Genomic DNA, 11,287 nt, shown 5'->3' on the forward strand with positions numbered 1-11,287 from the left:
AAATTTAAATAAATGAAATTATAACTTATTCAGTTCTTATTCGGTGCTTATTCAGATTCTTATTCTCTATTCGGAAATATTCGGTTCTTATTCGGATTCTTATTCTCTATTCAGAGATATTCGGTTCATATTCGGAAATATTCGGTTCTTATTCGGATTCTTATTCTCTATTCGGAAATATTCGACCGAATAGATAATATGTGGAAAAATATATTCGGCCGAATATTCGAAACCGAATATTGGACCGAATACTCATTTCCTATTCGGTTTCCAACCGAATACGAATATTCGGCCGAATAGACCGAATATTAAAACAATGAATAAAACAATGTACTCCTTGGTTACCTAATATCTCATCCAATTTAGTAGCTACGATGGTCCCTAACATCCTCAATGTAATCCCAATATGTACTTTTGTTGAAATATGTATTAAAGAGTAGAACTAGGGTGTTCTTAAGTTCACCAAGCCTCTTGGTGAACTCAAGTCTAAAACTCATCGAATCGGCTTTAAATGACGAATCCGAACCGTTAAACCCGTCTACCTTGCAAGTGATGTATCTACATGTGAAAATTTTAAACATTTAAATTAATTTAGTATAACGTCAAGCGGTGAAAATTAGAAAGATAATAAATTAATTTTAGTGCATTCATTTTTTAAACCTTTTTGACCACTTGACTCTATGCAAAATTAATTTCAAAATTAAAATTTTTTACATGTAGACGCATTACTCATAAGGTAGGTAGGTATTAACGGTTAGATTCGTCGTTTGAAGCCGATTCGATTGGTTTTAGACTTGAGTTCACCAAGAGGCTTGGTGAACTTAAGAACACCCTAGTTCTACTCATGTATTAAATATAGAAAATGATAATTGACGGGATTTAATTATCATTACAAGAGTAATCATGAGGCAATAGAAACACATGAACAAGCAAAAGTGTAAGACATAACCATTACAAGCTACAGCAAGCTGGGTATTTTAAGATACATTTATCATTATAAATGATAAATATTTTAAGATACGACACCTTAACTTTGGGGATTTACAATTACATGACAGTATATCCATTACAAGCTGGATATTTTATAATACATTTATCATTATAAATGACAAATATCTGCACTCGATTGACTATAAATGAAACCTATATACGGATGCACAACATTGACACAATTAAAATTTTAAAACCAGAATAATGAAACCTTGATAACTTCTTTAGTAGTCTGCACGGTACTCGCTGTAACTATCCCTGGTGCGGAGATCACTCTGCACTTTTCCCGCAATCTTCTCCTCTTCATATTTGATCCCCTCTTCGTATTTGATCCCTTCTTCAAATGTCATTGCTCCAAATGCCCCAACAACTGCACCTACTGCTGGTCCAGTACCAACCCCAAATTTGCCACTACTACTAGTTCTGTCGTCATAAGATGACTGCCGGGAAGTATAATCCACAGGAGCAGATGGCCCGCCAGATCCAGCTGGACGGTTGTAGTATGATCTTGCTGGAGCTGGTACAGGGACTGGTCCAGGCTGCGATACCGCAGCAGGAGGGGCCGAGTAATATGGAGTAGTAGTAGAATAGTAACCAGAATAGTGGTCCGAATAAGGGGGATAAAGGTACTGGGATGGTCGAGGAGGGATAGCATGGGAGTAAGGCATTACATGCTGTGGTGTAGGCGGTGGTGGAGGTGAGTAGGATTGATAAGCATCACGAGGGACTGAATAGTAAAAATTTGCTGGAGGTTGAGGAGGGTATTGGTAATTTGGCTCCGGCAGTGGTGCTGGTCTTTCACAAATGGAAAGCTTGATTCTTACCTTGCCCTGGGGGCGGCCAGACGGGCGGCTGAGCTCAATTGTCTTGATCAAACAGGAAGAATCAAAAGAAAGAAAATTATCCGGATCGATCAGGTCTTTAAGAGGGATCCGAGATGATCCGACCAAGGGTTTCGGGGTTTCCGAGGGTTTGGAATGGAAAATATCAAGGGTTAAGAGGAGGGAAGGGTCCTGAGGAGAGAAGGGGACAGGGAGGGGAAGGGTGAGGCGTTCGTTCCAGACAGGACGGGTTGAACCGGAATCGTCGGGTTTAGTGGCGAACCGGCGGTCGGGATGGAGGTAAGCAACAGCGTAGGGTTTGAGGTCGCCGTGGCGCCAGTTGACGTTTTTGAGGTGCTTGGCTGAGACCACGGTTACTTCTAGATCGTAGGATCTCGATGAGGCGGTGGCAGGTGGCTGAAGACGAGGAGGGGAGGCGGTGGCCATGGCTGGAAAACCGGTGATTTGGTTGATCGATTTCACCTGGAGGGACCCACACGTTCTCTCTTTCTTTGATTTTATGATTTATCCTTTTCTCTTTTTTCTTTTTTATTAGGGCACTTAAAAAGTGTAAAAATAATGGAAATTTAATAATCAAAATTACGGTGTTTGGGCTAAACGGGCTTTAGTTAGTAGGCTTGTTAAAATACGGGCTTTGATGTTCATGGGTCATAGTTGATAAATCTATACTAGAGCAACATCTATTGCGACTAGTTTTTATCAATTCAATACGAATTAAACATGGCCCAAAACTCAATGATGTATCGTAATATGTAACTTAATGACTTGCGAGCATGCACGGTGCAAAACTCAAAGTAGATTTGGACCTATCTGGGCTTAGCTGCACTATTTAGTAGTCTGTCTTGATGACGACCAAGTAACCGATTTATCATTTATTGCAGGGCGAAGAAATTAATAAAATTTAAAACATAAGCTTTACTACAACAAATTTTTTTAAATTGATTTATTAAATTGCATATATAAAGAAAATTTAAATATCTCTATTTTTTGTGTATCCACCATCTCTCAATTCTTAAAATATTAATAACTCAAAATTTAAATCATAAATGTCAAAATAAAATTATTAGATGTGATCTATGTTATTTTATCTAAGCAAGAGTAAAAGATTTTTTCAATTGACGGTTTGAGATTAACTCCCATCCGTTTTGGGATTCGAGCTTATGCAGGGACAGTATTATTGGACTTTGAGATTCGTGTCAAGTTAAAAAGAACGGTTCAGATCCAGTAATTGTAAAAGATTCCCTATTACGGTATCGGGAAGGATCTGAATTTGTCCTTTACCCAACCGGGAAGAAAAAGCATAGAGGATCTGAATTCCCTATTACTAGCAACACATGGACGTATGATTTGTCAAGTGAAGTGCCGATTGCGTATCCTCTGCATTAACTCAAAACATAATCTTTTGAGTAAATAAATATCAACCGTTTGATTTTAAACGGAGACAATCCGGCTCAATATAGGGGCTCTTTAATATTAGTGCAGATCAGTCCGTGCGAATCTTAAAATATATCGGACGGTTTAGATTCATTAACTCAAAAGATTTCCTTTTGAGATAATGCAGAGGATATGAATTCATGTGCAACTCCAAACGAATTTGTATCCTCTGAGATATCTCAAACTTTGCGTGACTTATGGAAAATCTCAACCGTTTAAATACGTTCTGCACGAATCTCAAATCACACATAATACTGACCCCACATCACCCCCGAATAGGAACCGGACACGTCGGTCACGCAAAAGTGGAGATATCTCAGAGGATACGCACTCCTGCAAACCAGTAGTTCAGGGAAATTTTCCATCTCAACTATCAAGCGCAGGACTTCGGAGGCGCAAAAATGGCGACGGAGGCCCCATTGTACAAGGACCCGACTCAGCCAGTGGAGGCGAGAGTGAAAGACCTCCTCTCCCGTATGACCCTCCAAGAGAAGGCCGCACAGATGGCGCAAATCGAACGGCAGGTCGCCACTCCTGCCACTCTGACAGATCTCTCCATCGGGAGTGTGCTCAGCGCCGGTGGAAGCGAGCCTCGGTATCGGGCCACCGCCGAGGAATGGGCTGACATGGTGGATCAAATGCAAAAGTGGGCGCTTGCGTCAAGGCTCGGTATACCCATCATCTACGGTTCAGACGCTGTTCATGGACATAACAATCTATTTGGTGCCACTATTTTCCCTCATAACGTTGGCCTTGGCGCTGCCAGGTTTTTCTTTTGCTCAATTCGTTGTATCTTTTTTTTTGTGTGTGTTTATATATATAATTGTGTTCTCTATATGGCCACTCCCAATTAGATTTGTAAATAACTCAATTTCCTGGGAATTAGACTGAAATTTGCACGTTTTCTAGTTTTTACTGCTCATAAGTATGCGCTTTTGAATAAAACCTGTGAAAGACAGAGGATAAAAAAAAAAGTGACATAGTTTTTTATACAAACTTTGGTTGAATACAGAAAATAAAAAAAATGAGGGCTGATGTACCTGATGCTAGTGCACATCTGGAAATTGGAGATAAGTGGATCCTTCCCAAATATATACAGAAAGGAAAAAAAAAAAAAAAATTGAAGGAATATCGGGGTAACTTGCAATTATATTGGGTGAAACAGATAAATTGAAAATTTTCTAACATCTGAGGGGGGCAATGCAAATTGCCTTGTGGATTTTAGGGATAAAGAGCTGGCATGTAGGATTGGAGAGGCAACTGCACTAGAAGTTAGAGCCAGTGGCATCCAGTGGACTTTTGCTCCTTGTGTTGCAGTAAGTAATGGTCCATAGTTATCTAATTAACTTATCCATCATCCAGTAAAATTCGACAAGTCGTGTATAATTATCGGAGTTTTATACAAACAGGTCTGTAGAGACCTGAGATGGGGAAGATGTTTTGAGTGCTACAGTGAGGAACCAGAGATAGTCCACATGATGACCTCCATTGTATCGGGTTTGCAAGGATCCCCTCCTGAGGGTCATCACTCCGGCTACCCCTTTCTTGCTGGAGAGTATGTTGTTGCAACCCTTGGAATTTTATTTAGTTCGTTGCTAGTTTATTGGAATATACATTCAATTATTACCTTAATCTTTTGAAGAACAAATAAGCAACCAAATGCCTGGTTGTAAGAAATTTAACCAACCTGGCAAACCACCAAGTTTGAACAAAGCAGAAAAAAAGTAAATAAAAAACTAGTCACCTAAAACCATCTAAAAACTAACCCCAATCCAAGACAACAAAGTACAAATCAAATTTGCTTGGCCTAGCATTAGCAACTACCCCCTACCAGTAAGACAGGTATCAGTTCCAACCCAAGCAAGCACCACCCTAAGGATGTGCTCCACAACTTAATCATTAAAGTAAAAGAAGGGGAGGGGAGATGAAATGGGCTGTGACCCTGACCAGAGAGTATACTTGCTCCACAAAAAAAATATTCGGGGGTAAAGACGAGGGGAGAGGAGGGGAACGGAGGTAAACGTTGTATAGAAAATAAACAAAAATCTCTCACCCCCAAATCGGGGTGTAGCCGAGGTGAACTCCACACAATCTCCTTCCATCCCCTTCCCTCTCCACACATTTGTTCTGCCGCACACCCTAAAAGATCATCATCAATACTAATAAAGGCAAACAAGTTGCCAAAACATCCAAACCTCAATAGTCATGACTACCAAAATATCAGTACATGACCGAGTCTTCAACAAGGAGCACCTCAAAACAAAGTGAATTCAAGAAAAACTGCTTTAGACAGATCAATCATCTGGCATGTCTTCATCAGTTTCTCTGACTCACTTTGTACCCCTGTCCGAAACAAAAGAGAGATGAAATAGCAATAGAGACAGCTTTTAAATTAAAATTAGAACAATCATAAAAAGTATTGTTGTGTTTATAAAGCCAGACTAGCCAGGGTGCTGATTTTAACACAACAGTTACAAAAAATTTAAGTGTATAGACAACTTTGTCCCTACTTTATTGTTGCTACAGCTTGCCTATTTGATTATGCAATCTGCACTTTCTTTATTTTAATGCTTATGATTCACTTTATTTCCATAATCCAAACATCTCTATCTAGAAACATTACTTTCCTAGAGAACAGAAGACAAAAATTAAAACTCATTATTAAAGAGATGGAAAATCAATCTACCAATCAATAAAAAGAAAACTAATAATTAAATTAACAGATAATAAATTGTAGATTTAATTATTTAAAAATTATCAGATTTAAAGATATATTTATCTTAGTATTTAGTTAAATTATATAATTTACAGTTAACAAAAAATACTGCCAACATAGTCGATCTGAACTATGTAACATGATCTTTCATTTGAATATGTACTTGTAGATGAAATTAAAAAAAAAAATTATTTTTGTACTATTATTTTTTAAAGGTAGAAAATCATTTGATCTAAAGATTCTAAACAATTCAATAGTGATTTTCTACCTATCTAACAAATAGTTAAAAAAATTTTAAAAATGTAAAAGTTAGTCCTAAAAAAAAGTCGAAGTGCTAATGGGAGCATATTATTTAAAATTTTGGTTGGGTAACATGCTAAATAATTTTTTCTTCTTTTCACTTTATAGTTAACTATTTCTTCTACCAGAAAAGATAAGGTGAACGGAAGATAACAAATTTAGAAACTCATATTTAAGAAGCTTGTTAATTGAAAAAAAGAAACAAATGGAAGCTCGATTGAAAAATTAATTGAGGGATAAAATTATCTGTCCAATAAAATATTTAAAGCAAGTTGTGTTAATAATACTTTTTGTGGTGTGAATATCAGCACCCGACTAGCCACAGGCAGCATGAAGTTGTCGAGTTTAGTATCTTAAGAAGATCAATAGCTGAATCTGAGAATCCGAGATAATTTTTTTTCTTTTGTTTTATCTTATTATTTTAGTTAGTTGTAGTATGCTACGTTACCATTAATATGTAGAACCTTACAATTATAGTCTCAGCAAAAAGATAAAAAAGATGACCATGACAAGGTTTGGAGGGAGGCTATGATACTTTGCATAGCGCGAATTGGTCCGTACTATGGATCAATATCTTCATTTTCAAGTTCAAAAAGTAGATCTGAACTGTTCAACATGATCTTCATATAAAAATGTACCTATAGACTAAATCTTACATTTTTTTTAGTAATGATCTTAGATAGATAGAAAATCACTAATCTTCAAATAGGACCGCTCCAGTCTGCTGACTGGTGCACTTACACACACCTAGTGTGCATCTCCCATATTCTGGCTTCTAATACAGGTTATAAATGCGTCTACATTCCAAGAGACGAGAACGTACAGGCCCATAACCTGGCAAATGTGGCACGAACCGTGCAATTTTCATATACTGGTTTCACATATCCACATTTCTCGTCTGTTTAAACCTCAGCTTGCTTTTGTTGTACATTGCTGAGTTTTCTCCAAATTCTACTTGCTTGTATTAATTACATGCCTGTACTTGCTTGTATTATATTTTATGATGAAATGAATATGACTATGGGCTTCAAATCAAAAAAAGAAAAAATCACTACTTTTGAATGGTCTAGAATTTTCTTTTTTGAATGGGAGGGTTGGGGTCAAGCCACCCAACACCCTTTCCAAACCCCTGTTATTATTACAAAGGATTTTTCCCATCCGGGTTTTCGAACCCATGACCTCCAATATCAGAGGACATGTGCCTTTGCCACTAGATCAAAAACTGGTTCTTAAATGTTCTAGAATTTTTAGATCAATAAATCTTTTACCTATAAAAAAAATTGTAAAAAAATTGTAGAAAAATGTAAAATTTGATTTACAAGTACATTTTCATATGGAGATAATGTTGAACGGTTCGAATCGTCTATTTTGACTTTGAAAACGAGATATCGATCCATAGAACGAACCAATTTGCATTGCAGTATGCATAGTACCACAGCCTCACTCGAAGTTTTGCATATTAGTTGGTTTTATTTGCTGTCTTAGCCTGATCTTCTAAGTCAATCTACGCACATCCAAAAACAGTTTCTAAACTTGTTTTTTAATAAAATTTGCATTTCCTCAATTGGAAAGTGCATTTTTAGCTAACATCAGAACTTGAATTGTAGGAGGAATGTGATTGCTTGTGCCAAGCATTTTGTTGGTGATGGTGGCACACATAAAGGAAAAAATGAGGGAAATACAATTTGTTCATATGAGGAGTTGGAGAAAATTCACATGAGCCCCTATCCTGATTGTTTCGATCAGGGTGTATGTACTGTCATGGCCTCTTACTCTAGCTGGAATGGTGAACCCCTCCATTCAAGTCGTTTTCTCATTACTGATGTTCTGAAAAACAAGCTTGGTTTTAAGGTAATTTCTACCTTCTCTGTAAAAAATTCTCATTCTGGTTTTCTTGGACTCATACTCTCACTCAACATGGTCTATATATTGAACAGTTATTTAGACTGTTACAGACCAGAAATACTAAAATTCAGAAGTATGTGGGAAAGATTAGGAGATATAAATCTTATGAGATTTTAATCTGAGAATAATACATATGAGAAAATCTAATACCAAAAAACAATACAACAAGAAAGAAAGAGGTATCTGGTGTTCTGTTTTTCCATAAAGCACACAAACATTGATGAACTCCACTGGGCTAACCCGTAAGTGGTTCTAGAATCCATGATAACAACTTGCATTTGTCATCAGTGTTTTTTCCTTATTATTTTGTAAAATTTTCCATGGATAAAAGAAATTATTATTTCAGGGTTTGGTAGTATCTGACTGGGAAGGGATAGATAGGCTCTGCCAGCCCCAAGGATCAAACTACCGCTACTGCATCTCTGCTTCAATCAATGCTGGAATAGACATGGTAGAACTAATTGCATGCAAAAAATCCTACTGAATTTAATTTCTTGTTTCTTTCGGTTTCTGATGAGGGATTATAGATAATGATTCCTTTCAGATATGACAAGTTTCTTGAAGATCTGACATCGCTAGTTGAATCTGGGGAGATACCGATGTTGCGAATAGATGATGCCGTGGAGAGAATACTGAGGGTCAAGTTTGTTTCTGGAATTTTTGAACAACCTTTCTCAGATCGTTCTCTTCTTGATATAGTTGGTTGCAAGGTAAGTTCTCTTCTCTTGTGCTATTGTGCTGCGCTCTTTTCAGAGAAGTGATTGAATTTAAAAACTTTTTTCCTCTGCAGAAGCATAGGTTACTGGCTAGGGAGGCTGTTCGCAAGTCCTTGGTTTTGTTAAAAAACGGAAAAGACCCAAAGAAGCCATTTCTTCCTTTGAAGAAAAATGCGAAAAGAATTTTAATTGCTGGAACTCATGCTGATGATATTGGCTATCAGTGTGGTGGCTGGACTATCACCTGGCACGGTGATTCTGGTAGAATTACGACTGGTATGCACTCTCTTTTACCATCTACTTATTTATATAAACCTCCTAAGAGGCTTTCCACAAGACGCATTTTGGCTGGTACTGCTCTGTCTTTGCAAAATAATTTGAAACTGTAGTATACAAGTATCCCCAATTACACATTCATACTGCATTAAGCATCATGTAATTCAAATATGCAAGCATCATACAAGTTTCAACTGTATGAAGTTAGCCAGACTCTGTCCCTCTTTTTCTTAACAAAGACTCCAACAGTGCCATTTTAACCCAAGCGAGCCTAACAGCAACCAAGTCTATCAAGTACTAACAAACAAAAAAAATAACATAAATGAAAGTAAAAATACAAAAACCAAGCCATTAATAAAATTGACAACTGACAATTTATCTAGTCATGGCCCACCTTACTACCACTATCAAACTTTGGTATATCTTAATCTGTGAACTAATCCTTGTTGCACAAAATATCATTCTAGACTTTTAGACAAGCTAGCTTGAACATGCACAATTCGTTGGTTTTTCTCTTTGTTAGCTCAAAAACCAGCACAATATATGTGGCTTAAACATAAAAGTTTTTTTTGTTAAATTTTAGCCAGTTGGTTGTCATTCACATTCATCGTAAAATTGTATAGGTTTTCTCTTGAGATCCCTGATTTGGGGGTATCTTGCAATATTATGTGCTAGTTTGCTAAATTGATAGTTCCCCCCCTACTCATTGGTACCTCGTGCTCTACCATAGGTGTCTGTATGCCTTTAATTGTTGATTCTAGGAGCCACTTGCATGTTGTACATATTTTCACAAATTAGTATGGTCACTCGTTGATCCACCAATATTATGTGCTAGTTTGCTAAATTGATAGTTCCCCCCCTACTCATTGGTCCCTCGTGCTCTACCATAGGTGTCTGTATGCCTTTAATTGTTGATTCTAGGAGCCACTTGCATGTTGTACATATTTTCACAAATTAGTATGGTCACTCGTTGATCCACCAATGGGAAAGGCATCTTGGGTAGGTTTTACGCAATTTATTTGGTTCTCAAGTTTGGACCACATTCATCAAACTTTCTCCTTTTGGTTTATTAAAATTGCACAACTTCCCAAGCTGGCCAGACACTCGATATTGATTTCCAAAATGGGCAGTGGATTCTTGTTGGCCTTGGATACAAACTGTGCATATTTAGAAACTATGACCTTTAACAGAATTAAATGCTTTTACTAAAACAAGAAATTAATCAATAAATATCTTGGCAGGGACAAGTATACTAGAGGCAATAAGGGAAATTGTAGGAGAGGAAACGGAGGTGGTGCATGAGCCCTACCCAACTGCCTCAACCCTTCTAGCACTGCACCAACAGGGGTCATTCTCCTATGCAGTAGTGGTGGTTGGAGAGGTCCCCTACGCTGAGTTTTTAGGAGACCGAACTGACCTCTCCATCCCGTTTAATGGCCATGATACAATCTCTCTCATAGCTGGCACCATCCCCACTGTTGTACTTCTTGTTTCTGGAAGGCCTTTGGTCATAGAACCACAGTTGCTTGAGAAGATCGAAGCTTTGGTTGCTGTTTGGTTACCTGGTAGTGAGGGTGGCGGTGTGGCCGATTGTTTGTTTGGAGATTATGATTTTCATGGGGTGTTGCCAGTGAGCTGGTTTAGGTCGGTTGATCAGCTGCCATTAAAGTCTGGATCAGGTGCTAGCTATGATCCATTATATCCCATTGGATTCGGGCTTAGGATGTTTGATTAGAAGCCTTGATTCTCTCTAATCTTCTTATATAATAATTGATATTCATCTACTGTATTTCCGGTTGGAGACCGGTAAGATGGCTCAAGTTAATAAATACTCTCCTTTTGAGTTGTGACAAAGTGAATAATATATTTATCTTTGAAGTTACTGTTTCATTTACATGTATCAATCCACCATACTATAACATATTAAAGTGAGAATTATTACGGAAGGTTGTTCAGTAAAAGAATCTATTTACAAACCCGGTGAATGCCAGTTATTTGAAAGATAAAATTAAGCAACTCTCATTTGTTTTTAATAGTAAGAGTTATTTTGCACCGCTTTAATATTTATATGGATTAAGTGCACACTAAGCATGAAGCGAATCAGATGT

The 11,287-nt window shown here is 37.4% G+C and overlaps 2 protein-coding genes across 4 annotated transcripts; one reads left to right on the forward strand and one right to left on the reverse strand.

Annotated features, from left to right (window-relative positions):
• Nucleotides 1–975: 975 nt before the first annotated feature.
• Nucleotides 976–2,353, reverse strand: LOC144572870 (uncharacterized). Its single transcript, XM_078322554.1, has one exon. It carries the CDS (start codon nucleotides 2,256–2,258, stop codon nucleotides 1,215–1,217), a length of 1,044 nt encoding a protein of 347 aa, XP_078178680.1. The 5' UTR covers nucleotides 2,259–2,353; the 3' UTR covers nucleotides 976–1,214.
• A 1,233-nt stretch (nucleotides 2,354–3,586) lies between these two features.
• LOC144572852 (uncharacterized) lies at nucleotides 3,587–11,125 on the forward strand. Of its 3 annotated transcripts, XR_013517819.1 has the most exons (9): nucleotides 3,587–4,032; nucleotides 4,492–4,582; nucleotides 4,676–4,821; nucleotides 7,890–8,133; nucleotides 8,534–8,638; nucleotides 8,715–8,897; nucleotides 8,978–9,179; nucleotides 10,421–11,022; nucleotides 11,059–11,125. XR_013517819.1 is itself a non-coding variant. In XM_078322532.1 (8 exons), the coding sequence occupies exons 1-8, from the start codon at nucleotides 3,668–3,670 to the stop codon at nucleotides 10,912–10,914; spliced, it is 1,830 nt and encodes a 609-aa protein (XP_078178658.1). In that variant the 5' UTR covers nucleotides 3,587–3,667; the 3' UTR covers nucleotides 10,915–11,069. The 3 variants fall into 3 exon arrangements, 2 of the variants coding, with proteins under 2 accessions (XP_078178658.1, XP_078178670.1); XM_078322532.1 differs by having other exon boundaries at nucleotides 10,421–11,069; XM_078322544.1 differs by lacking the exons at nucleotides 4,492–4,582; nucleotides 4,676–4,821 and having other exon boundaries at nucleotides 3,602–4,032; nucleotides 10,421–11,069.
• Nucleotides 11,126–11,287: the final 162 nt, after the last annotated feature.

Source organism: Carex rostrata, chromosome 2, assembly GCF_964058835.1.
Source record: "Carex rostrata chromosome 2, lpCarRost1.2, whole genome shotgun sequence".
NCBI lineage: Eukaryota > Viridiplantae > Streptophyta > Magnoliopsida > Poales > Cyperaceae > Carex > Carex rostrata.

Bases quoted from the DNA above. Each gene is read 5' to 3' on its own strand.
- LOC144572870 (XM_078322554.1), bottom strand. From the start codon at position 2,258: ATGGCCACCGCCTCCCCTCCTCGTCTTCAGCCACCTGCCACCGCCTCA.
- LOC144572852 (XM_078322532.1), top strand. From the start codon at position 3,668: ATGGCGACGGAGGCCCCATTGTACAAGGACCCGACTCAGCCAGTGGAG. The intron at 4,822-7,889 runs GTATGTTGTTGC...CTTGAATTGTAG, and splicing joins TACCCCTTTCTTGCTGGAGA to GAGGAATGTGATTGCTTGTG. The intron at 8,639-8,714 runs GTAGAACTAATT...GAGGGATTATAG, and splicing joins TCAATGCTGGAATAGACATG to ATAATGATTCCTTTCAGATA.